Genomic DNA, 27,157 nt, shown 5'->3' with positions numbered 1-27,157 from the left:
CTGATTCTTGTGTGCGCACAGTGAGAGCAGAGAAGGAGAGAGAAACATGCTGCTGCCAGAGGAGCAGCTGACTGAGTTTACTCTGAGCAGCAAGTCGCTGAAAGGGTCTGAAAAGTTTTGGGGCTGTTCATAAAATATTCAGGACACCTAGGTCTAACGAAGCCATTGATTCCACATTACTGAACTCCCCTTTTTGTAACTTACCTCCTCCTCTGTGGAGCCGAGAGCAAGGTCCCTTTCAGCCATGCTTGTTGTTGCTGTGCGTAACAGTCTGTCATTACGTCAACAAGTTGGAATATTGCCATTCACAACATGAATATTTTTATCATATCAGAAAATTATACCGGTGTCATTATGAACAATAATTATTGTACACCCCTTTCACACCCCTTTCCTCTACATAACAGCATGAAACTTTCCTGTTCTGCTAAGTTCAATAAAGTTGTAAAATAAGACCTTTTAACTGGCACCACCCTCAAGACAAGCATTTTTTACTTGTTTTAGACTTGTTGCTGCTTTCTTTGTTTTTTGTGGTGTTTGCAGCCGTCTTCATCCCAGTCTTTATGGTCTGAGCTTGTTTTTTGTTCCCAGGGGAATCCAGACAGGAGGAGAATGAGGCGAGGGGAGACGGTGGAGGTCAGCAGCCCCTCTGCAAGCTTTGACGTCAGGCCCGGGCTGAGAGAGCAGCGGCCCCTGGGTCGCTGTCACACCCTGGACTCAGGAGAACAAACACTGGAGCTGCCGGTGCCCACACACACTCCCAACACGACGGAATACACTCCACATGAGGGTAATCAGACAGATGACACACACACTGAGAACACAGCAGGCGTTCAGATGTCCAGGGACGACTCAAAGGCCGAAACCACTGAAACACAGTCCGCTGATGAGTGTAGCACCGGCAGTGAGATCTCTCAATCGTCTGCCTCTAATGCACCGACTCAGGCTGATGATCCGTCTGAACCCAGTCCCACACACACCTCAACCACTTCCTCTGCTTCACATGATGGCACCGAGCCGCATGACACCAACAACATCCGCCCTCTGAACAGTGAGCCGGAGTTACCTGACGATCAGACTCGCACTGACACAGAGGCTTTGCAGTCAGAAAGCAAGGACGCAGACTCCAGCCCAACCTGCCCCACTGACCTCCACCCCACAGCCCCGACCGATGGAAGCGAACAGAGAGACGCTAACCAAACACCAGAGGGGAGCGCAGAGTCGGATCATTGAGGCTGCGCTTGAAACCGAGATGTTGGTGAGGAATCGTTCAGATAGATTATAGAGGAGCACAAAACAGACTTTTGGTTCCCTCGATGTAACACCAAAAATGAAAACAGGAAACACACATTTTCAGATCAGATGTGACAATGACTCTGTGACGAAGCTGATTTAAACTGTCGACGGAGAAAGTGCGCAGTAAAGTCACAGTTCTGGGGCCGACTTTGACTCCTACCAGCTGAAAACAGTTCTTTCAACAGTTTTAATTCTACAGAAACAATGCAGTAATAGAAAGTTGTAAGTGGTCAAAGGGTCGGTTCACCCAACTTATAGAACAATGTATTTTCTCCCTTATCTCTAGTGGTATCTGACCATGCAGATGGGTTTGGTTTGAGGGGTCAGGGTTGAACGTGAGTTGGGACGCTGCTCAGCTTTGGTGCAGTAGAGATATATCAGCCGTGGAATTTAATACCTTCATGTAAATTTCAGTTAACCAACTTACCAAAAGGAAAGAGAGAAGGAAATATAAAATGTGCAAATATGGGGAGCAAAGGAGAGGAAGGTGTGCATATGGACAGAAGGAGAGGTGAAATAAACAACTTTTATTTTGTGATTATTAGATGACTCAGCAGTGATGTATGTGCAACACTGCAGACTGGAGTCTCTGTGACTTAAAAGGTTTAAGGTTTAAAGGTAAAGGTTCGAAGTGGGGTTGTATGAGGCGCTAATCCATAGTCAGGAAATTACCTACGGTAGATGGTGGTCAGCACGACCACAGTCTGGAGAAACAGGCAAATTCCTGCTGTGGCCAAGGGCAGCCGCAAAACATATTCTAGCCACTTAAAAATCAGTTTAAGTGTACGCCATATTTAGAATATTTTACCACTTTACCTTCTTGTGACTCCTTTGACAAAAACAGTAAAGCTTTGGCGCAGGCCTCCCGAGCACGTATAGAGGCATTAATGCTCACACATTGTTTGCTGCAATGGGTGGCATACAAAGGAAGTACTCTGTGGACAAGCAAGACGTCAACAAGTCTTCACAGAAAACGTTACCGGAGAAGCAGGCTGCCTGGCAACAGCAGTGAACACCAATGTGCTGCCAAACATTGCATTTGTGTACTGCCATTATAACTGTTGCCTGCCTCCAAGTGGAAATTATTAGTCACAAAAATTCTGAGGTGCACATTCAAGCGCTGTGTCAGCTTTCGGAGCTTTCGCACGCAGACCCTGTGGCGAGTATAAACCCAGCTCAGTTTTATCTCTCCATACACTGGAGTTGCTAGTCTACCAATGCCTCGATCGGTTATTTTGTTTGCGTCGTTGTGTGACTTTGGTGAATCCGAACTAACCCTTTAAAACACCAAAGTAAAAACCAACCATAGAACCCACACAGCTGTGTCTGCAGGGGCAGGTCAGTGAGAAAATGTGTGTGTAATTTGGGTGTACTGACCCTTTAAAGTCACAATGAAATGTTAAAATGTAGGTTTCTGTGGTGCGTGACTCTCTTAAAGGTGACGTCGTCTCATAGCGGATGTGTTGAAATGTGATACAGCTCTGAGTTAACTGTCAAAATAAAATGTCAAGAGAGAGCTTGGGAGAAATTTAGGGAGTTGTTCTAAGGTCCACTGAAATCTTTTTGGGGCTTACGACAGCATCTTATTGTCAGGTGACTGCAAAACTTTTTCTTTTTCTTCTGTTAGATTATATATTTTGGAAAGCCATCACTTTTACTTCCTGCAGAGCAGCGCATCTTTAATCGTTAAACTAACTGTTGATCAGTTGATGTACAGAAAAAACCCATTTTGCACATTTCTGCCTCTGTTAATATATCAAACCTTTCTTTTCCTTTACTAACTGATTGATTCACAGGCATGTTTGTTAACTAGTAGAACAGAGTATCAATAAAAAACATCAAATGATAAATTGCACCCAAATTACCCAAAACAACTAGAAACATAAAAAAAATGTATAAATAACAAATTAGGGATTAAAGTGAACATTTAGGTTGAAAGGTCATTTCCTGCTTAGTGTCTCGTCTGAAATCTACCAAAATATCATTTCATTGTGACTTTAAACGATCAGACGTTGTTGGTGATGTTAACAGACTTTCTCCCAGTTGAATTTCTCCAGTCTGAAGAGGTCATCTGACTATGGAAGCCCATTTCTGCCAAAAAAGATACCGTATTCCATTATAATGACAAATGACTTGTCAAAAAAAGTGACATAGTATCACAAAATAATGGCAAAGTAACTCAAATACCTTTAGAAACTTACTCAAATCAATAACTGTAATGACACGGTATCTCAAAACAATGAGAAACTTTCTCAAAAATAATGACTTGGTAGCACAAATTCATGAGAAACTTCAAATTGATGACTTAGTATCTCGGTAAAATGAGAAACATTTTCAAAATAATGAGAATGTTTCTTAAAGTAATGACTAACTTATCTCAGAAAAATGACTTAATATTTAAATCTAACGACTTAGTATTTAGAAACCTTCTCAAATTTACTACAGCCCCCTCATCATTTATGCTCAAGAAAAGCAAAAAAAAAAAAAAAAATAAAAAAATAAAGGAAATAATACATAATTAAATTAATTTGGGAATAAAAATGTGGAAAATAATAATTGAATAAAGTATTAAATGAAAAATGAATACATACATTTGAAATAAATAAAAAATAAATGGCAAAGTAAATAAATAGGGGTATAAATACAAAGGTATTTGGAGGCTAGTCAGCGGTGAAAGGAATGACTTATGTTGAAATAATATTTTAGTATCTAAAAATAAAGTTTCTCATTGTTTCCATATATTAAGTCATTATTTTAAGATACTGTTTTAAGGACGTTTCTCATCATGATTTACAGGATCTTTTCATCACAAGTTTAAATCATGTATTTTTCTTACTGGCCGAAATGGGCTTCTGTATCGGCCTCAGCAGCTGCTGTGTCTCCTCCTCCTCCTCATCCTCCTCCTCCTCTTCCTCATCTCACCTGAGTGTGAAGCACTTTCTTCTTCTAGCCTTCACAGAAAGAAAAAGGGATGCAAACTGACTGTTATTATTAGTTTGTATGATGATATGTGTGTCTTCAGTTTTGTTTTAAGCCTCTGGACTGTAGCTCTGATCCGACCACCAGACTTCACCTGAGGAATGTGTTGTTTTACTTGAATAACTAGACGCTGTTAAAAATAGATTTACAGTGTGGTTGGTTTGCTTGTTTTCCCCGTTTAACATCACTTACATTTTTATCAGGATCATTTTATTTTATTAATAACCCTTGTTGATGGCAGTGTGTTGTGTGTTCAGAGAGTTTCAGCTCCTCCTGAATGATAGACTGTGTTTTCTCCACAGTTATAGAGCAGCTTAAAGGATCACACAGCTGGGTTTTATGTTTTTATCCTGTTGACTGCAAACCTTATGTTTTACATCACTGGCAACAATTTCAAAATCATACCAGCATGTTTTATATTTATTTTTTATTTTATAGACTTGAAACTTGCAGCAGATAGATGATCCATCGCAGTTTATTATTGTTTGTGAGAGTTATATTATCACTGCATTTTGATGGAGTTCAAGAGCCATTTACACATATACATTTGTTTATTTAAATTAACCAGGAACTTGCTTTACTGAGGTCAAAATTCTCTTTTACAGTAGTGTCGACTCCGGCAGCACACAGAACACATAGGTTACAAAATATGATAAAACATAGACCTAGGATTGTTTTGTTTTTAATTAATGTATTAAAAGATAAAAAATAACTGGCAGATTAATTGAAAATGAAAATGTTTTTTTAGTTGCAGCTCTCCTTAATGTCCTTAATATATTGCATATCAGTTAATTAATATCATTTCACATGATTTTGCACTTGCCATTTTATGAAATGATATTGAACAATATCATCAAAGATTCTGCATTTGTATAATTTAACGGGCTATTTTTGATTTTTAATTTTAATCTCATCCAAGTTTCAAGTCTCTGCAAGAAAGTACGGAGGATGGAAGCTGCAAAAATCAAAACTAAATAATTGAATTACTTGATAAATAAATGATCTAATCTTAATCAGAGTGGAAGCAAGGTATGTAGAGTTGATCTGTGCACTCTGATGTCAACCAAGAGATAGAAAGTTGACCCCATGACAGCGCCCTCATTTGCATAATTAAAAAGAAATGCATAAAGAAATCTATGAAAAACTTAACATAAATAAATTAGTTAGGGGATATATATTGGGGAAACATTTAAAGGGAAATAATGAAAAATTTTAATTTAAAAATGAATGCACACATTTAAAATGAATAAAAAATGAATGCAAATTAATGAGAAACCTCAAATTAGTGACTTAGTATCTCAAGACGATGAGAATATTCCTCAAATTCAAAACTTAAAACATGAGAGTTTCTTAAAATAAAACAATTAGAAACTTTCTCAAAAATAATGACTTAGTATCAGACATTAATGAGAAACTTCAAATTAATGACTTGGTATCTTGAAATAATGTAAAAATTTCTTAAAATGATGACTTACTTGTGTCAAAATAATGACTTAGTATTTTAAAGTAATGATGAACTTTCTCAAATTAATAACAGCCCCCTCATCATTTATGCTCAAGAAAAGCATAAAAACATTCATGAGGAAAATAATACAAAAATAAATTAGTTAGGGGATATAAATAGGGGGAAATACAAAAGGAAAATAATACATAAATAAATTATTAAATTTAAAAATACATACATTTAAAATGAATGAAAAATAAATGCAAATTAAATAAATCATTTAAAAAATAAATCTAAAAAATAAATACATAAAATTGGAAAAATAAATAGCAAAGTAATTAGGGGTATTATTAAAAGGGTAAATAAACAAAGAAGCAAATAAAAATGTATATTTATGCTACATTTTATCAACTAATTAATGCCTACATTTATTTTAATATATTTTGGTACATTTAGTCACATAATATATTTATTAAGTAATTATTTATTTTTGATTTTGGCAACTTCCGTCCTCCATAAAAATTTTTGCAATGTTATAAAAAAGAAATAAAACAACTGGCTGCAGGAAGATCAGTCTAAACAACAGAATGTATGATTTGGAAGTTGGTTAGCAGTGATGTAAAACAAAGTATTAATGAGAGAAATAAAACATGTAAAACCACCAGTTTGGTCCTTTAACATTAGAAGATATTTAATACAGATGCAGCATAATGAAGCAGCTGCAGTACTGTAGAACAGTCACCGTCAGTGTTACCGTTCACACTAATGTCACACGTTCACCTCCCATAGTCCACTTATTTTACTGAGTGTGTTTCAGTGCTGATGAAGCTCACTGGTTCACTTTGAACTGACCTCTCTGACTCTTTGTGTTTCACTGTTAACCGTCCGTTTGTTTCCAGCCCTCTGTCGATGTGTCTGCCGTTTTTTGGCCCGTCACAAACACAGAAACATTCACTGAGTCTCCAGCAAGGCGGCGTCTTTGTGTTTCAGTGTCTGATCTATGATGAAAGGATGTCAAACCCAATCAGAAGTCAAGTCTTAATTATTTTTGTACCACTGTTTTTATTTTCAGGTTTGAATGTTAAAATGATGTGAATGTGCCTTATTTAATTCACACCCAAATAACCAATAATAAACCATTGATCATTGAGACTTATTATATTTTTATCAATGGTGTTTTTTTTCACTGATGAAGCTGCAATAACATTTAACGTAAAGAGACTGACGTGTTGATAACGTATGTCTTTATTATGTAAATTCAGGATAGAAGCATAGAAATATGTACAGATAAATAGAGAAATGTAAAAATAAATAAATAATTAGAAGTATAGAAAAATAAAATAAGTTTTCAGTCTTTGCGTTAAGCTAACCATCTGCTAATGGTAGCTTCATATTCACCATATGGACAATACACTAATAAGCCAAAACATTAAAACCACTGGCAGGTGAAGTGAATAACATCTGCTCATCTTGTTACAGTGGGGTTGGGACTCGTTAGGATTTTAACGATTCCGATTCCTTACTGATTCCTACATTATATTCATTATACTTGCTATACTTAAACAAGTATATAATAAACACAAATGCAATCATACAAATACAAAAACTTTATTCTAACTGCTGCACAGTACAATTAGATGAAAATACACATTTGTGTGTGGTGTGTATTTCAGATTTAGAGCTTGTATCATCTCCCTGAGAATATATAACAATAAAAAGTGATTCTTTGATTTCTACAGTAACACTATTACCTCAAATTAACCACAGCAATGTCGTAAAAAATACTTACATGCATTCATGCTTGTTATTTACGTAACAACACCTGAACAGAACACACACACACACATTGGCTGTTTGTTTCTACCGCTCCCCTCGCTGGAAGCCTCGGACCTCCTGCCGCCTGCTCCCGTCTCAAACATGGAGGTCACGGCCATAACAGCTGTGTGACACAAACTCAGTGCTTTAGTAATTAGATAATGTCGGGCTCGGTCAGGTTCGGACAGAAATATGCGGCCCGTGCTGCACTCTAATGGAAATGCACGTGACGTTTTTTTTTGTTTTTTTTTAACAATCTAGGAACCGTTTGCAGGAACCGTTACTCCAAATGTGATGGAACAAGTTTCGGAACCGGAACTTTGGGCCCGGTTCCAAAAAAGAACTTGATCCGGATTCCAACCCTAAGTGCAATGTTCTGCTGGGAAACTTTTGGCTCCCCTCCCAATGGCAACAATGCACCGCGATTGCAGTGGCCCCCCAAGCAAGACAATGCGCCATGCCTCACTACTAGTCAGGAGTGGCCCAAAGAACATGACAGAGCTCAATGCATCGACCTGGCTTCCAAATTCCCCAGATCCCAATCTGATTGAGTTTTCTTGGGACGTGCTGACCCCCGATTTACAGTGGGGCCTTTTTGGATCGGACTTGGCTTTGACATGTCCAGGCATGGACACAGGACCTCTGGGGGTGTGCTTTGGAGTCTGGCACCAGGACGTTGGCGGTGGATCCTTTGAGACCTGTTGATTATGAGGTGGGGTGCCGGCACGTCCAACGGATGCTCGATCAGACTGGGATCTGGGGAATTTGGAGGCCAGGTCGATGCCTTGCACTCTTTGTCATGTTCCTCAGGCCATTTCTGAGCATTGTTTGTGGTGAGGCATGGTTTATGTTCTGCTGGAGGGGAGGAGTGGAGTGTTATTGCCATGAGGAGGGGGACTTGGTCCGCAGCGGTGTTTGGATGAGTGAAAGGCTTCAAGTGGCATCCACGTGAATACCAGGACCAAAGGTTTTCCAGTAGAGCATGACATTGTAATGAGATGATCAGTATTGATCATGTCATCTGTGGTTTTAATGTTTTGACTGATCGGTGTATATTGGTTTTTGTTATCTAACTCTTAGCAAGATATTGACATCGGAACAACTGTAACGAATCATCAATAAAGTATATCTGATTCCGATAAACTGTATCTTTAACTCTTTACTTATTTCCTTTAAATCTTCCGAATAACTTGCAGGTATGTCGACCAAACCGCCAGAATAAATGTTAGCATTGTACATTTCTGCAAACCACAGATATGTTTACTTGACTTTATGTTTCAATCTTAAACTTTATGTTGCAACAACCCTGTGAACTCCCTCACGGTAGGGAGTTCAAGTATCTCTGGGTTTTGTCCACGAGTGAGGGTAGAATGGAGCATGAGATGGATTGGCGGTTTGGTGCAGCCTCTGCAGGGATGTGGGCGCTGTGTCTGACCGTCGTGGTGAAGAGGGAGCTGAGCAGGAAGGCGAAGCTTTCAATTTACTGGTCCATCTACATCCCAACCCTCACCTATGGTCATGAGCTCATGGTAGTGACCGAAAGAATAAGAGTCGTAGATACAAGTGGCCGAAATGAGTTTCCTCCGTGGAAAGCATCAAGTGCTCTAAAATCTACTGGTAGACGGCCATGTTTACTTTGGACTTGATAAAACACAGTGGACCAACACCAGCAGATAACATGGCACCCCAAATCATCATTGGGCTTTATGCAACTTAGATTCTGTGCCTCTCTGTGGGTTACCCACCTGCGGAGGGTATCAGTGTCTTCTGGATAGCTGTAAAGTCAGCAGTCTTTCCCATGATTGTAGTCGTGTGTACTGAACCACACTGACAGATTAAAGGCTCAGGAAAAATATAAAAAGAATAAAGAAAATCAGTCTGTAAAACAGTATAGTTCATTATTGACAGCTTCATAAATACTCAGTTAGTGACAACGCAGAATGAGAAAACAAGCAAATGTTGAGAGAACTTTGTGCGTACACCACTTGATACTCTTAACCTTTTCACAGCTAAGCCTATTTTATAGGCCTCTGCTCGAAAATTGCATACCCATAATGAAATGAATATATCTCTGCAACCACAAGGTCTATTTGAATACTTGTGGTGTCACGGTAAAGGGAACACTTGTGAGATTTGTTAAGATGTGTAAATATCAGTATGTGTTATATGAGTAAATGAAGATGGCACACAGCACAAATGAAACATTTTGAGGTTCGCCTTAAAAAAAGAAGCATTTTTAGGATGAGTATCCCTTTGGAATGATGCAGCAGCAGCTCTAAACCTCTATCACACCATAGTACAATATGTGAACGTTAACTCTGCAAAGGCTGATTCTGATAAAGTGAAGCAGAACAATATTAGAGAGGTTTTAGTACAGAAAATTCAGGCGAGCTCTCCAAAACTGCACCATGTTTGCATGTGATTTTTGTCATGTACAATCCTGTATCTTTCATTTGTTGTTTCTGTAAATCCCTACTGATGTTTAGGATATACACATACAACTGTCTGTTTCGTTTTTTTCCTCTATTTCCCACTCCAAACTGACCAATACACACCTAGCTTTGGAGGCCCGTATCTCCGCAACAGCTTGGCACGTAATTGACACCTCGTTTGATTCATTAGAGCCAATAGAATGATGCTATACCAAAACCAAAACGAGATTGACAGCACTGTAAGCCAATCAGAGTCAGCAGAACACCTTGTCGGAGATGTTGTCGGCTGCTGTGAGTGGTCATTAGGTTTCAGCGATGCATCAACGTTGCCGCCATCTTGGGGAGGTCACTGTTGTGTATATATATATATTGGTCTAGCTTTTGATATTGTATTGTATTTTGTGCTCCAAGATTTTGTATTATTCTATTTTTTTAATTATATTTTGACTATTGGATGTATCACTGAGGTTGCATTTATGAATGATCCATATTTGTATTGTTTTTAACGTTATCTGAACCAGCTGGTTTCTGTTAAAAGGGACACACGCCCACAGGGGTCATCCCTTTGTTTCCCGGGTTCTATGTTCCCCACTTAACCCTGCAAAAAAGGTTCTATGTTCCCCGCTTACACAAAAAGGGTTCTATGTTTCCCACTTGGTTGAGCGGGCAACATAGAACCCGGGAAACATAGAACCTTATTTGTGTAAGGGGAGAACATAGAACCTTTTTTGCAGGGTTAAGTGGGGAACATAGAACCCGGGAAACATAGATACGCTCCCCGCCCACAAACCATTTAACACTGAGGACGGCTATGAGCTGAAACGCGTCTGTTCGACTGCTGCTATGCAGTCCACTATATTAAAAAGTATTATACTTATTAGTGAGTGCTGTCAGGTTTTTCTGCTTCGCTGTAATTTTTTGGACCGGCACCCAATAACACTTTGAGACTTTTGAGTGAGCACGCCAAGTTTGCTGAAGACTTACCTCCATACACAACAGTAGCCTACTAGCCAGCCGACAGTGACCTCCCCAAGATGGCGGCGACGTTGACGCACAGTAGCCACAGGAATGAGTCATCTATGATTATATCTATGAGTTTTGTGTCTGACTTCATCCCGACTTGCTCTGACGTATTACAGAAGTGGAGATTTTAGAGATTAAGATTTAATTTGTCTTATTTGAAGGTTTATTCTGTGAACAGAAAACATGTTGTGTGACTGATGGTGAAGTTTAGTTGTCAGAGACTAAATACATTCATCATAAACTTTACAGAGTCTACTGTACTATATTAATATTGGACTTTTCTAATTATTGAAGTGTTTAGCAACACACAGACTGGTGGTCAGTGGGATGTGAGGATTCTTATAATAACGTGCACAGATGTGAAGCCCTGACTGTATCTGACTGATCTTTAATGAAAGCTGTTGTCTTTATTTTTCCTCTGAAAGTATGAACCTTATAGTCAAACATAGTTTATTCAGCCTGTGTAGTTGAGGTCAAACTGATATGATGCTGACTTACAGGAGAATTCATGTCAAATGGAGGTTAAACCATGAAGATAAACTACAGGTCACCTGTAAAGCATTTTAATAAATCAATCTATCATAATTAAAACAACTGGAGACTGAAAACAAACTGATATACGGGTCTGATCACTCTTTTAATGAACTGACATCATTCCAGACAGGATGTTAGTGTGTCTGTGACTTCCTGTACGGACTGAAGGCTGCTGGAAACAATAAGTTTTTTGTCACCGCCCCCCGCTGCGGCCATAGGCTGCGGCCGCCTGCTCTCGTCTATCTTTCCAGGCGAGAAAACCTTTGATCACACCGTCAATAATCAATAATGGACTCATTGTCTCACATGTGATGTCGTCATCGTGAGACTTGAAAAGATCCCGTTCGCGCCACATCATTGCTGTGCCACGGATGACGTCACGCCTCCTCAAACCTCTCCGGAACGCCCTTCTTTCAAAAATCCCAGGCGCGCTGTGATTGGCTGCTCGGGCACACGTGACCAACGGTCGCGGGAAGTCCTCTGCCACGCGCGTGATAGGAAGCGGAGCAGCTCGAGACTCATTCAGAGTTTGTTGTAAACATTGGTTCGGTTTTATTAACGGAAAGAAGACGGTAGATACCGGAACTGGACCGGAGCTGGTACTTTGTCTGTCTGTTGTTAGTTTAACAGAAGCGTCGGGACCTTATTGTTCCGGTAAATCCTGCTCTTACCGTGAGTTAGTCCGGAGCCATTTCACGGTGCTGAAGGGGCGTGTTGGAGTTACCCAAGTTTTTCCTGGGACGTTAACGGACCTTTAAGCGTCTCCGGTACTTTGTGGACTCTGTGTTTGAATCGGTACCTTTATTTTAAGGTAGTTAAAAGTTTAACGGCTCCGTGTTTAAGGTAAGAAACGATAGAACCGTAGCGGGGATCCAACCGCGTGATTTTCTCTTCGACGCCGCCGCCGGGGTTTAAATCGTGAACATGTCGGGCTTCAGTCGCCACCGACACGGATCAGACTCTCCCAAGACTTTACCGATCCGCCAGAAGCTCCAGTTCACCTCCAGCGACGGAGAGGACGAGCCCATCGAGGACGTGAATAACAGCACCGGAGGAGAGTCCGGTTTCACGGAGATGGACTCCCCGATGCCGGTGCGGCGGAGCCCCGTGGATAAACGCCTGGAGGGCGGCAGCAGCCCCCTGAACCAGTCCGGTGGGGACGACGACGTGGAGCTGTGGGACGAGGAGAGCTTCGGGTCCCCGTCTCACCTCCGTTCACCGACAAGCGTCCTTTTCGCCAACTGCTCCCCGTCACCGAGGAAAGCCTCCCGGCTGTACGGAGGATCACCGGAGCGCTCATACGTCCAGGACGACGGGGAAGGATCCAGCTCCCCGATCCCGGACTGTCCCGACACACCTCCGCACAAGACTTTCAGAAAACTGAGGCTGTTTGACACCCCGCACACCCCCAAGGTGAGTTCATACCTGTGCACAGTTACAGGTGAGCTGACATCATCAGAGGCTGTGATTTGTTTACGTGTTTGTAATCAATAGATTTAAACTTTATCAGATTAAATGGCCCTGAACAAACACCTGAACACACACTTTAACACGTCACTGTGAAATCACTTTGATTTTTGGGTCTAATCATGTAAAACAATGAACAAACTAAGAGACAGAAACAAACCAGGTCAGCAGTTTGAATCCTGGTCTGAACCGTGTCGGTTAAACACAGACCCACTTAATGTACAACTGTACTGTTGCATAATGCTCCTCTGTAGTCAAGACCAGGATCATCTGCTGACCCGATCCTGGTCCTGGTCTGTCTCTGGACATGTTTTTATTTCATCAGTGATTACTCAGCATCTGCTCCTCTGATCACACCATTTAAATCTCAGATAGATAGACAGATAGATACTGTAGACAGACAGGCAGCTTGACTTTATTGAACTCTAGTCAGGAGTTTCTCTGATCATTCATACATTTGCAAGGTGCAGTAAAAACACAGTGAAACACACACATCACACCAGAGGAGGAAAAAATATGTCAGCAGAAAAATGAACTTTAGCAGCTCTGTAAGAATAAGATCTGTAGAATATACAATATTAAGATTTACTAATTACACTAAAATATGTTGCTAAGAAAACAGACTACCTGTATAAACAAAGTATAAGACATAAAACAAGTGTGCAGATTTGTTAAAGTTTAAAGGCTGCAGTGTGAGAATGAGAGGTGTGTGTGTGAAATATTTCACAATATGTTATTTCAGAACTTCAGATCGTTGATTGTTTATTGACCATCTTTATGTGACATCACGCTGTTAGTCAGGTTGTAAATTCATGTTATACTCCACCAGCTGCTGTGGCTGATGGATTCCCAAATCTACCAGAAACTCAGTGGATTACTTTTGTTTGTTTGTTTGTTTTGGCTGGTGAGTGAATAAAACAGAACAGAGAGCCTTAGTCATTGAAGAAGTACGATGAAATTAGCAGCGCTAATTAATGCAGGTGAGAACAAGCACTCAATGAATGTGAAACTCAGATAAATACTAAGAAAGGATGGATTACCTTAAAAATGTGTATTGGTCTGCAAATCTACCCAATGCTCAACAGATACCTTTGTTTGTTTGTTGGGCGGGGGGGGTGAAGAGTGACTCAGCAGTATTTGGCTGCTGGTTGGTGCTAAATTCCTGGTATCTGGTCTGGTTTTTAAATCTTTACTCTTTTCTCTCTGCTGCTGCTTTCATGTTATAAATGCTAAACCTGTCGTCTTCTTCTCCTCCTCCTCCTCCTCCTCCTCCTCCTCCAGAGTTTGTTGTCCAGGGCCCGGGGGTCGGGTCTGGGATCGTCCAGCAGGAGAGTCGCCCTCTTCAAGAATGTGGAGGCTTCAGGGAAGTTGCTCACAGACAGCGGCAGGAGACAGCAGACCCCTCTGGTCAACTTTAACCCCTTCACTCCCGACTCCCTCCTCATCCAGTCTGCCACCCAGCAGAGGAACAACAGGAAGAGGGCGCACTGGAACGAGTAGGTTTCCTGTCTTCAGTCCCAAAAATCTGCTGCACCTGCAGGCTGCAGACATGTTTCCTAAATGTTGGAGGAGGGGGTGACGGGCTGCAGTCAGTGTTTTGGTGACATATTTTCTGTTTATGTGGCGTAGATTAACTTTATATCTGTGTCTGTGTTAATCAGTGCGGCGCTCAACAGGTTAACCTGATATCTGAAGCCTTTGTTTATTTTAACCAGATTCGTTACAGCCGTTGACTCAGATCTGGGGGTTTGGCTCTGAACCAATACCTCATGGTTACTGGTGAACTCTGCCATGTGCTTGTGAGGCCCCTCAGTGCCGCCCCCTGCTGTACAGAATGTTAACCTACACCCTCTATTGTCCCCTGTGTCTCAGCTCCTGTGGAGAGGACATGGAGGCGAGTGACGGCGAGGCAGAGGAGGAAGTGCTGCCACCTTCAAAGGTAATTCAAATGCGTTACACACAGTGATTCACACATTAACAGTGAGGTTGATTTATTTTAAAGACACGTTTTACATTTTGCAGGAAGTTTGATCCCAAACTTTTTTTAGGGCTTCAACTAATCACATTTACTTTGTTTATTGATCTGCTGGTAGTTATTTCAGTGAGTTGATTATTAAGCCTGAAAATATCAGAAGAGAAATCCCTTCACACTGTCCTGTTACAGTAAACTTTATTTAAATACACAGAGTTTGGGATCTTAGACTTTCATCAGGTCTTGATAACATCTAAGGATCGAAACATTATATATCTAAATAAAGTTTATTGTAAGTAACAGGACAGTGTGCAGGATTTCTCTTCTCATGAGGTCTGCGTCCCACAGAGTGTTTGGCTTTAGCAGAAAGCAGTGGCAGGCAAAAAAGGCCCAGTGCTCTGAAAAAAGACGCTGGGCACGAGCTTTTTCTCAAGGTGGCCACGTACAGCCAAATTCACTCCTTCTGAAAAAAGCTGGCACTGAGAAAAAACTCAATGTGGACACAGACCTCACCTGTGGTCATTTTCCTCCTACACACCTGTCTGCAAGTTACTGAAGGCAGGAGCCTCCATGTTCTAAAACAGTACGAGGAAATAAGCGTCCCAGAGCTCGGGGTGACATTTGAAATAAAATAGTTGTTTTTATTGAACCAGCAGAATCTGCTGTGTGACGATGCAGGTTTTTACATACAAATAATTTCCTTTGGTGTTTTAGTGCATGGACAAGAAACATTAAAGAAATACAATTATAATATATGTTTTTAAAAAAATGAAAACTTGTAGTCACAACTGTTTAAAATGAAAGAGGGATGCAAATACCTTTACTGTAAAGAGAGACAAATTAAAAATAAATATATACTTTTAGTTTGAGCAAATAAACAACTTTTTCAGCTCGACTTTGTTTTGCAAATCAGAGAGTTATTACACAGTGATCGCTCCATATGCCTTCTGCTGTAGACTGATTTTAAAGCAGCTGAAGGAAACCTCTCAGAGGTTCAGAAGCAACAGTTTAAAAAGGTCAATGCTAATGTTGAACTCTGTCCTCAGAGGATCACCATGATGGAGAACAACATGATGTCCAGATACACCTCAGAGTTCCTGGAGCTGGAGAAGATCGGCTGTGGGGAGTTTGGTGCTGTGTTCAAGTGTGTGAAAAGACTCGACGGCTGCATCTACGCAATCAAGAGGTCGAAGAAACCTCTGGCAGGATCCGTAGACGAGTGAGTGGACCCCACGACAATCTGATAAACTTTTAGATCTTATTCTGAGAATGTGTTTCCTGAAGCACAGCGTCCAAAGTGTCCTCTGAGACATTGAAGGCACCATTTTAACTCCCAGACTCCCCCCAGACGTGTCTTTAATTAAAACGGTCTGTTCCCCTCCTCCGCAGACAGAACGCCCTGCGGGAGGTGTACGCCCACGCCGTGCTGGGCCAACATCCCCACGTGGTGCGATACTACTCTGCCTGGGCCGAGGACGACCACATGCTCATCCAGAATGAGTACTGCAACGGCGGCACGCTGTCTGACGTCATCGCAGAGAACTACAGACGCCTCAGTTACCTGTCGGAGCTGGAGCTCAAAGACCTGCTGCTGCAGGTCACACGAGGACTCAAGTACATCCACTCCATGTCTCTGGTCCACATGGACATCAAGCCCAGTGAGTCCCTCACATACTGGCCTCAGATTCTGACCCTGACTGAGGAGCATATACAGATCTGTGGTTGTAGTTTCACACCACATGAGATGCAGAGGTCTTTGTGTGAATGTTGTCTCATCAGAAACTAACGGACACGTCTCCGTCTTTGTCTCAGGCAACATCTTTATTTCACGGAAGTCTGTAACCAGCTGTGACGAGTGTGATGAGGACGAAGGACTGACCACCAGCGTTGTCTACAAAATAGGTGCGCTGCTTCTGCTCTGTTGTTCTGTGATAATTTGGTTTGCTATGTTCTTCTTTGCTGACGTTCTGAGTCTGTTGTGTTTGTGTCCCTCTCCAGGTGATCTTGGTCATGTGACACGAGTAAACAACCCCCAGGTGGAGGAAGGTGACAGCAGATACCTCGCCAATGAAGTTCTGCAGGAGGTTTGTTACTGTTCTTTAAAATCAGCTGCTTCTGTTGAATAATTAATAATAATAATAATAATAATAATAATAATAATAATAATAGTAATACATTTTATTTACAGTCGTTTTCATAGAACTCAAAGTCACTTTACATCAGTTAGAAACCATCATAAAATAATCACATTAATATTCACACATTTAAATACACACATTAAACACTATTTTGAAACGATGAGTTTTGAGGAGTGATTAATAAATAATAAAATAATAACTAGAGCTTGACAGACGTGTCATCATTCCTCCTGACTGCTCTGGTTTCTTCTCGTAGGACTACAGTAAGTTGACGAAGGCGGACATCTTTGCTCTGGCTCTGACAGTTGTCAGTGCCTCGGGGGCGGAGCCTCTTCCCACAAACGGAGACAAATGGCACGAGATCCGACAGGGAAAACTTCCCGCCATCCCACAAGTGCTCTCTCCAGAGTTCCTCAGTCTTCTCAAGGTAACACAGGACACGACAGACAGACACACAGACAGACAAACTCACTCCTTTCTTTATAGTCAGATGTTATATTTGATCTGTTCTCCTCCAGCTGATGATCCATCCTGATCCAAGTAGACGACCATCAACCTCTGACCTCATCAAACACCCGGTGCTCCTCACTGCTGCCAGAATGAGCGCCGACCAGCTGCGAGTGGAACTCAACGCAGAAAAGTTCAAGAATGCACTGCTGCAGAAGTAAGAGCTCAGTAACACTGAAAAAATAATTCAGATGGAGGGAATAAGCTGACGGGGTCTTAAAGTTAATAATACAGTCGTATGTGGTGTCTGAAGCTTCACTGTTCATCAACAAATAGTTTGATACAAGATCATTAGTTAAAATCAGGTTTTAGCAGAACGGCAGAAGATCAGTGGTTTTACTGTCTCACGTGTGGTTATTTTATGGTTCCTAACATGTAAACTGAATTTCTTTGACAAATAAAACATTTTTCCAGAGTTTGATAAACCAAATGGTTCATAAGAGGAAAATAATAGATAATGAAAATCATTAGTTACAGCTCTCGTTTTCTCCGTTAATTCTAATAATCTGAATATCTGTGTTTTTGACTGACGAGAAGACGCAGTGTGAAGACACCACCTCGTGCTTTTGGAGAATTAATTTGGGATTTTTTTTCCTCCAGTTTCACAGATCCAACAGTTGATAGAGAAAAATAATCTGCAGATTTGAGCTGCAAAGATTCAAATAATTGATTGGCAGAAAATTAACCTTTAACTATTTTGGTGATGAGTCACATTTTAAAAGATTAATACCAAAACTGTCAGGTTTAATTTTCTAGTCTGACTTTACTCTGTTTTATTACATCTCTGCACCGGCGACCACCGTGTTGTCCGTCCGTCCATCCCATCCCTGTGAACACGATATCTTAAAGAGTGCCTCTTTCTTTAAATTTAGCACAGACATTCACTTGGACTCAAAGATGAACTGTTTAGAATTCGGTGGTCAAAGGTCAGCGCGACCTCACCAAACCTGTTTCTGGCCATAACTGAAGAATTCAGACACTAATTATGACAAAACTTGACACAAATGTCTAACAGGATAAAATAATTAAGGGATGACAGTTTATATCCAAAAGGTCAACTAGTTTTGTCTTCTGCGACTGTAAACTGAAAATTTGGGGGTTTTGACCTTTGATTTGACATTTGAAGACGAAGAAAACATTTGTTTGAGGAGAAAATTATTTTATAATAAAAAGGTTCCTCAGTTTTCGTCCTGCTGTAGATTAATAGATGCAACTTTTTCCCCCGTTAAAGGTTTTTTTTTTGGGGGAGTTTGTCCTTATCTGCTGCGAGGGTCCAAATGACAGAGAGATGTCGTATGCTGTAAAGCCCTCTGAGGCAAATTGTGATTTGTGATATTGGGCTTTATAAATAGAATTGATTGATTGAACTTCAGTCAGACAAAGTGACTCAACTGTAACACCTTTGTCTTCCTCAGGGAGCTGAAGAAGGCCCAGCAGGCTCGAGCTGCAGCTGAGGAAAAGGTTTTGACCACCGACAGGATCCTGACCCGCTCCACGGTCCAGTCCAACCCCAGAACCTCCAGACTCATCGGCAAGAAGATGAACCGCTCGGTCAGCCTCACCATCTACTGAGACTCTAACCCATGCTGACAGGAAGTGACACAACAAGGCTCATGGACCTTTTGAATCCAAACCCGCTCAGATGGAGCGGTCTCTTCAGTTTGAGGAGAACCTGTCAGTGGGCGGAGCTGTAGAAGGTTGAACTCATCTTGATAGACTCTGGTTGCCAACATAGTTCAGCCCTTTTCTTCCTGATGGATTTCTGTCATTCCTGAAAGGTACTTCCTGTACCTTTTGTACATTCTGAAGGGTACTTCCTGTACCTTTGTACACTCTGAAGGTCACTTCCTGTACCTTTGTACACTCTGTCATTCCTCAAGTTTTTCGTATCCTTCAGGCTCTGTCTCCGTTTCTGTCCTTGCACTTCCCTTGATGAAGCTGCAGTGATGCTCTCTTCAGTGTGAATGTACTTGCCGTACGCACCTTACTGCCTGTCGAACGCCTGATGCTGGGTACCAGAGGGTCTGAGGACTGACAGTTTCTGTGTTTGGAGCACTTTGGAGGCAACAGCTGGAACTTGCCACATTTTTTTAAGAAAAAAAACTGCTGCTATTGATGTTTTGTGTGTTTATCAGGGTTCGGCCCGGTTCAGGTTGGATCATCTCCAGGTCACTGGCTCTTATGTTCAGTTAGCAGGAGTCCGTTTCCCTGTTTATTCTTTATTCTTCTGGTCAGATGGAGAATGGATCATGCTTTTTGAGGAACGTCATCCATTTTTGTTTTGAAGTACCAAAACCAGTGAGCTAATGAACTCGTTATCTGTGAGGTCACAATCTGTTGATTGGTGCAGCCAACCCTGCCTGTAGCATTAGAACAATCATCGTCCTGTTCTCTAGGTTCTCATGTCTTCTGTTTTTTCTCATGACGCTCATCTTTAATTACTGTTCAGAAAAGTTTCCCTCGTCTTTTTGTTCCTGTAACATCTAACACAAAACAGCCTCTGTGCTGTTGAAACCTGTACATATGTTCTTTTAATAAATTCTCACCATCTACACTCTGTCTTGTCTTCACTGTGATGAAACTTCACAAGATGGGAAATCTGTCAGTGGAAAGTATATCAGGAGCTTTAGTGACGTCACAATAAAATACAGTCGCACATCGGAAACATCACTTTAATCCGTTTTTATAGCAGTTTGGGTTCCAGTGATCCGAGTTAATGAAATCTATACCTGTATAATTCTCACAGAAAGTCATGTCTTAAGTGTAGCATGTCAAAATTTCAACAATGTCATAGTATAGTATGACTTCAAAATTTTATCAAGTGTCAGTGTAGCATATCATCAAAATTTCAATAAAAATATAGTATAGCTTGACGTCAGAATTTCATGAAAAATTTTATAGTATAGTATGTCGTCAAAATTTCATAAAAATGTCATAGTATAGTATGTTGTCAAAATTTCAAACTGTCATAGTATAGCTTGATGTCAAAATTTCATAGAAAATGTCATAATATAGGATGTCGTCAAAATTTAATAGAAAATGTCATAGTATCGTATGTTGTCAAAATTTCATAAAAAATGTCATAGTATAGTATGTCATCAAAATCTCATAAAAAATGTCATAGTATAGTATGATGTCAAAATCTCATAAAAATGTCATAGTATAGTATGATGTCAAAATTTCATAAAAAATGTCATAGTATAGTATGTCTTCAAAATTTTACAAAAAATGTCATAGTATAGTATGTCGTCAAAATTTAATAGAAAATGTCATAGTATAGTATGACGTCAAAATTTCGTAAAAATGTCATAGTATAGTATGATGTCAAAATTTCATAAAAAATGTCATAGTATAGTATGTCGTCAAAATTTCATAAAAAATGTCATAGTATAGTATGTCATCAAAATTTCATGAAAATGTCATAGTATACTATGATGTCAAAATTTCATAAAAAAATGTCAGTATAGTATGACATCAAAATTTCATGAAAATGTCATAGTATACTATGATGTCAAAATTTCATAAAAAATGTCATAGTATAGTATGTCAAAATTTCATAAAAAATGTCATAGTATAGTATGACGTCAAAATTTCATGAAAAATGTCATAGTATAGTATGTTGTCAAAATTTCAAAAAAATGTCATAGTATAGTATGACGTCAAAATTTTTATAAAAAACGCCATAGTATAGTATGTCTTCAAAATTTCATGAAAAATGTCATAGTATGACGTCAAAATTTTATAAAAAATGTCATAGTATAGTATGTCATCAAAATTTCATGAAAAATGTCATAGTATAGTATGACATCAAAATTTCATAAAAAATGTCAGTGTAGTATGTCTTCAAAATTTTACAAAAAATGTCATAGTATAGTATGTCATCAAAATTTCATAAAAAATGTCATAGTATAGTATGTCATCAAAATTTAATAGAAAATGTCAGTATAGTATGACGTCAAAATTTCGTAAAATGTCATAGTATAGTATGATGTCAAAATTTAATAAAAAATGTCATAGTATAGTATGTTGTCAAAATTTCATAAAAAATGTCATAGTATAATATGTCGTCAAAATTTCATGAAAATGTCATAGTATACTATGATGTCAAAATTTCATAAAAAATGTCATAGTATAGTATGATGTCAAAATTTCATAAAAAATGTCATAGTATAGTATGACGTCAAAATTTCATAAAAATGTCATAGTATAGTATGTTGTCAAAATTTCATGAAAAATGTCATAGTATAGTATGTCTTAAAAATTTAATAGAAAATGTCATAGTATAGTATGTCATCAAAATTTCATAAAAATGTCATAGTATAGTATGTCTTAAAAATTTCATGAAAAATGTCATGGTATAGTATGTCATCAAAATTTCGTAAAAATGTCATAGTATAGTATGTCTTAAAAATTTCATGAAAAATGTCATAGTATAGTATGATGTCAAAATTTCATGAAAAATGTCATAGTATAGTATGTCGTCAAAATTTCATAAAAAATGCCAAAGTATAGTAAGTCAAAATTAAATAAAAAATGTCAGTGTAACATGTCATCAAAATTTCATTAAAGATGTCATAGTATAGCTTGACGTCAAAATTTAATAGAAAATGTCATAATATAGGATGTCCTCAAAATTTAATAGAAAATGTCATAGTATAGTATGTCTTCAAAAGTTTATAAAAAATGTCATAGTATAGTATGTCGTCAAAATTTAATAGAAAATGTCATAGTATAGTATGTATGTTGTCAAAATTTCATAAAAATGTCATAGTATAGTATGACGTCAAAATTTCGTAAAAATGTCAGTATAGTATGTCATCAAAATTTCATAAAAATGTCAGTATAGTATGTTGTCAAAATTTCATAAAAATGTCATAGTATAGTATGATGTCAAAATTTCGTAAAAATGTCATAGTATAGTATGTCGTCACAATCTCATGAAAAATGTCATTGTATACTATGTTGTCAAAATTTCATGAAAAATGTCATAGTGTAGTATGTTGTCAAAACTTCATAAAAAATGTCATAGTATAGTATGTCGTCAAAATTTCATAAAAAATGTCGTATAGTATGACGTCAAAATTTCATAAAAAATGTCATAGTATAGTATGTTGTCAAAATTTCATAAAAAATGTCATAGTATAGTATGTTGTCAAAATTTCATAAAAAATGTCATAGTATAGTATGTCATCAAAATTTAATAGAAAATGTCATAGTATAGTATGTATGATGTCAAAATTTCATAAAAATGTCATAGTATAGTATGACGTCAAAATTTCGTAAAAATGTCAGTATAGTATGTCATCAAAATTTCATAAAAATGTCATAGTATAGTATGTTGTCAAAATTTCATAAAAAATGTCATAGTATAGTATGTTGTCAAAATTTCATAAAAAATGTCATAGTATAGTATGTCATCAAAATTTAATAGAAAATGTCATAGTATAGTATGTATGATGTCAAAATTTCATAAAAATGTCATAGTATAGTATGACGTCAAAATTTCGTAAAAATGTCAGTATAGTATGTCATCAAAATTTCATAAAAATGTCATAGTATAGTATGTTGTCAAAATTTCATAAAAATGTCATAGTATAGTATGATGTCAAAATTTCGTAAAAATGTCATAGTATAGTATGTCGTCGCAATCTCATGAAAAATGTCATTGTATAGTATGTTGTCAAAATTTCATGAAAAATGTCATAGTGTAGTATGTTGTCAAAACTTCATAAAAAATGTCATAGTATAGTATGTCGTCAAAATTTCATTAAAAATGTCGTATAGTATGACGTCAAAATTTCATAAAAAATGTCATAGTATAGTATGTTGTCAAAATTTCATAAAAAATGTCATAGTATAGTATGTTGTCAAAATTTCATAAAAAAATGTCATAGTATAGTATGTCGTCAAAATTTCATAAAAAAATGTCATAGTATAGTATGATGTCAAAATTTCATAAAAAATGTCATAGTATAGTATGTCGTCAAAATTTCATAAAAAAATGTCGTATAGTATGACGTCAAAATTTCATAAAAAATGTCATAGTATAGTATGTCGTCAAAATTTCATTAAAAAAAAAGTCACAGTATAGTATGCTATTAGAAATACCATTAAAAATACCATAAACATGCCTAAAAAGACGAAATGAACAAAAAATCAGTCAGATTGGAATGTTATAAAAATGCTTGTTAAAAATCCAAAACCTAAAATATTGTCACAGATTAGTATACCATCGAAATGTCATAGTTATGTCAGCCATTAAAAATGTGCCATAAAGACACCGTAGTTTAGTTTAGTTTACAGCCTGTGGCCCTTTGCTGCATGTCACTCCCCCTGTCTCCCCCCCCCTCACACTTGCCTGTCCTGTCCATTAAAGGTTGAAAATGCCCCCAAAAAATATCTAAAAAAAGAAAATGCCAGTATGCTATAAAAATTCCATAGTGCTGTGTTTTATGATGTGAAAGGCATCATTGCATATTATGTCATAAAAAAAACATTAAAAAAGATGATTATCATATCACAGAATAAAATTTTGTGAAAATATATTTGTTAAATTTTATGGATTTCCCTCGTCTTTAAAATGTTAACTTAAGTTCAAGTACTAATACCACACTGTACAAATACTCTGTTACAAATAAAGGCCCTGCATCAATACGTTACTTATGATAAAGTATGTAGAAGTGTAATAAGATAAATGTAATTCTATTAAAAGTAAAAGTGAGAGAAAACTGAGAGACCCCCATCACCATCATCACCATCATCATCATCATTATTCTTATGGTGTGTGGTTGTGTCGCTGAGCGGTGCTGCAGGTCTACAGTCAGAAACACGCACGAACACGCAGCAGCACGCGCACAGTGACAGCGGGTCATGTGACTTTTCCTCATCTCGTCCAGCAGAGTTGAGCCCGTCAGAGAGGAAGAAGAACAAGAAGAAGAAGAACAAGAAGAGTTAAAGACAGACGGATTAAAGAGGACAGGAGCTGAATCTGGACATCATGTCTCTGCGGGACGAATTGTTGAAATCCATCTGGCACGCGTTCACAGCTCTGGATGTGGACAAGAGCGGCAAAGTCTCCAAATCTCAGCTCAAGGTAACTTTAGTTTTATTCTTCTCTCAGTCTGAGTCGGTGTTTGGTCCAGCAGGAAACTGTCCCTCTGCTCTGGGAACTTTCTGGTTCATCGTTCATTGTTTTTGTTTTTTTTTCCTTGGTGTAAAAACAGCGCAGCTTGTGTTTGCGCACAAACTGCGGCACAGACGCACCTGCGTGTTCCCACACTGAGGAGAGGAAAACTACACATCTAAAGTACACACGGAGGAGCAATAAGAACCTGTCAGTCATTTCTGAAATATTATCATTTGATTTTTACATTAAAACCAGAAACATTTGTATGAAAACAGGAAACAGCAGCAGGAGCTGATTTAACTCAACAGGGTGAACAGCAGTGGGAAAAGTATTCAGATCATTTATTCGAGTACTGATACTCAACATGTTAGTGAGGAACAGAGATGTGAATATAATCTGGAAAATGTTCTTTAAAAAGCAGAAAAATGTCACTGAGTGTTTTACTGTGTAATCAGTGTTTAAGAAATGTCACAGATTACTAGTTACTTCATCAAAGTAAAGTAACGAGTTACATTTGATGACTTTTCTGACAAAAACTTTCCAATGAAGCTGGAAAATGAAGAACACTGCAGCGTGGTGAACACATGTACAGAAACAGAACTAATGTTTTGTTCTTCATGTAAACTTTTTACTGAAACGAAAATATTCACGTTACTTATCTGTACTCACCAAAACTGTAACTGTAATTTAGTTATTTTTCTCAGTAACTGATTAAAATTACATTTATTTTGTCCCTGGAGGACAGCTGGGTTACAGCAAGTGAAAATACATAAAACGTTTACGTCACACAGACCAGAACACGTTTACGTCACACAGACCAGAACACGTTTACGTCACACAGACCAGAACACGTTTACATCACACAGACCAGACGACATCCGAACACGTTGCCACTCTGTGACATATTTTGTGTGTTGAAAGAGGTGAAACTCCTGCATCAGAACAGCCGTTGTGTTGCTTACAACATATCCTCCAGAGAAACACATGAAATCACACGTTGTGTTGAAGAAGTGTTTTTTCTCTGATTGACAAAGTGTTTCCTGACGTGATGCAGAGACATGTTGAGCCAGACTGATGTGAAATAACTCAGATACAGTCATTTACACATGCACTTTGACAAAGATGTGATATGTAAGTTCGATCCTCCGTCCATAGTGACGGACGATGCCTCCTGAAACCTCTCTGTGCTCAGTCAGGTGAAACTCTGCTGACTGAAAACAGTCAGTCAGAGCGCCTCTGGTGATTAATTCAACTTTTAACTCTGAAGGCCAACAGTTTTCATCACTGCCAAAAATTGTTGGTTACAGCTTCTCAAATGTCCAAATGTTCAAATGTGGATATTTTTAACAGTGAGTTTGTCTGATATGATCATAAACTGAATATATCTGGGTTTTAGACTGTTGGTCGGACACGTTCAGGCACCTGGAGGCATCACTTTGGACTCTTTTGCTGTTTTCTGACGTTATAAATAAATGAGTCGTTGATTCACAGAGAAAATCTTCACTACATGAAGTGATCATTAAAATTATTGTTAGTTGCAGCTCGCTGTGTTCCAAACGTTGGGCTGTGGAGTGTGATGAGAGCGTTCAGGAGGCAGGGTGCATCCAGTGTTTTTGTGTCTTAATCTATGAAAAGGACATAACGTCTTGATTTTTTTAACCCCTGCTGCATCATGCGCTCTCAGGGTCGACTTTATCCTCGATTTCTCGGAAAAGAATCAGTTCCTCAAACACAACACTTGCTTCTTCAGAGTCAGCAAGTTGTTTCAGTCTTTCGGAGAAAAAATAGAACATAAATTTTCACATCCTTATTCATTCATTGAATTCTCCTGAGGCCAATCAGAAACACAAATGGACAAAAGCTGATCACAGTTTATGGTGGCAACTTGTTTATTTATGATTTATAAAGTTTGTAGTTTGATACGACACAAATTTGACCAGTGTCAGCAACACTAACAAGATAAGACGCTGCTGCTGCTGATGAAGTTATTTGTTTGAGACTTTATCATCGCAGCGTTTCACACAGACCAACCAGGTGAGACAAAAGGACGTTTCTAGTTTGGAGAACAGAGCAAGGAACATTTCTACAAAATGAACAAATCACAGTTTAGTTTTTGCTCAGCCGTGTTCAGGCGTCGAGATGATGTTTTAGACTTAAACGTTGACCTCTGACCCCCAGAGTTATACCACATTGAACAAATGCTGGATTGTTTGTAATTTAGTTTTTGCACAACGATGTTCAGGTATTGAAATGAACAGTTTATTACAACAGTAGCTATGTTTCCATCCAAAAGTGATTCAAATCATTGGGAAATGCGCATTAAAAGAAATACAAATCCTGTGTGTTTCCATTAAATGTACGGACTTTGGTGAAAACTACGAACTCACGCGAGTTTTCCGGAGAACCGGAAACAAAACAAGTCTC

The 27,157-nt window shown here is 38.6% G+C and overlaps 3 protein-coding genes across 3 annotated transcripts in view; all 3 read left to right on the top strand.

Moving 5' to 3' along the window:
- ankrd27 (ankyrin repeat domain 27 (VPS9 domain)) overlaps window positions 1-1,737 on the top strand; it is a 53,998-nt gene extending 52,261 nt beyond the window's left edge. Inside the window, exon 28 of the mRNA XM_033634783.2 lies at window positions 592-1,737. Coding sequence (XP_033490674.1) covers window positions 592-1,233 — 642 coding nt within the window. The 3' untranslated portion in view covers window positions 1,234-1,737. The remainder of the gene's footprint in view (window positions 1-591) is intronic.
- A 10,343-nt stretch (window positions 1,738-12,080) lies between these two features.
- On the top strand, window positions 12,081-20,161 carry wee1 (WEE1 G2 checkpoint kinase). Its single transcript, XM_033634107.2, has 10 exons — window positions 12,081-12,936; window positions 14,272-14,486; window positions 14,863-14,929; window positions 16,009-16,181; window positions 16,352-16,620; window positions 16,775-16,864; window positions 16,961-17,046; window positions 17,357-17,527; window positions 17,619-17,764; window positions 19,023-20,161. The coding sequence occupies exons 1-10, from the start codon at window positions 12,448-12,450 to the stop codon at window positions 19,177-19,179; spliced, it is 1,863 nt and encodes a 620-aa protein (XP_033489998.1). The 5' UTR covers window positions 12,081-12,447; the 3' UTR covers window positions 19,180-20,161.
- A 4,328-nt stretch (window positions 20,162-24,489) lies between these two features.
- swap70b (switching B cell complex subunit SWAP70b) overlaps window positions 24,490-27,157 on the top strand; it is a 51,285-nt gene continuing 48,617 nt past the window's right edge. Inside the window, exon 1 of the mRNA XM_033634132.2 lies at window positions 24,490-24,700. Coding sequence (XP_033490023.1) covers window positions 24,605-24,700 — 96 coding nt within the window. The 5' untranslated portion in view covers window positions 24,490-24,604. The remainder of the gene's footprint in view (window positions 24,701-27,157) is intronic.

This window comes from Epinephelus lanceolatus, chromosome 5, assembly GCF_041903045.1.
Source record: "Epinephelus lanceolatus isolate andai-2023 chromosome 5, ASM4190304v1, whole genome shotgun sequence".
Classification (NCBI taxonomy): Eukaryota; Metazoa; Chordata; class Actinopteri; order Perciformes; family Serranidae; genus Epinephelus; species Epinephelus lanceolatus.
The sequence above is the reverse complement of the archived record's forward strand: the minus strand, read 5'-3'. Positions and strand labels throughout refer to the sequence as shown.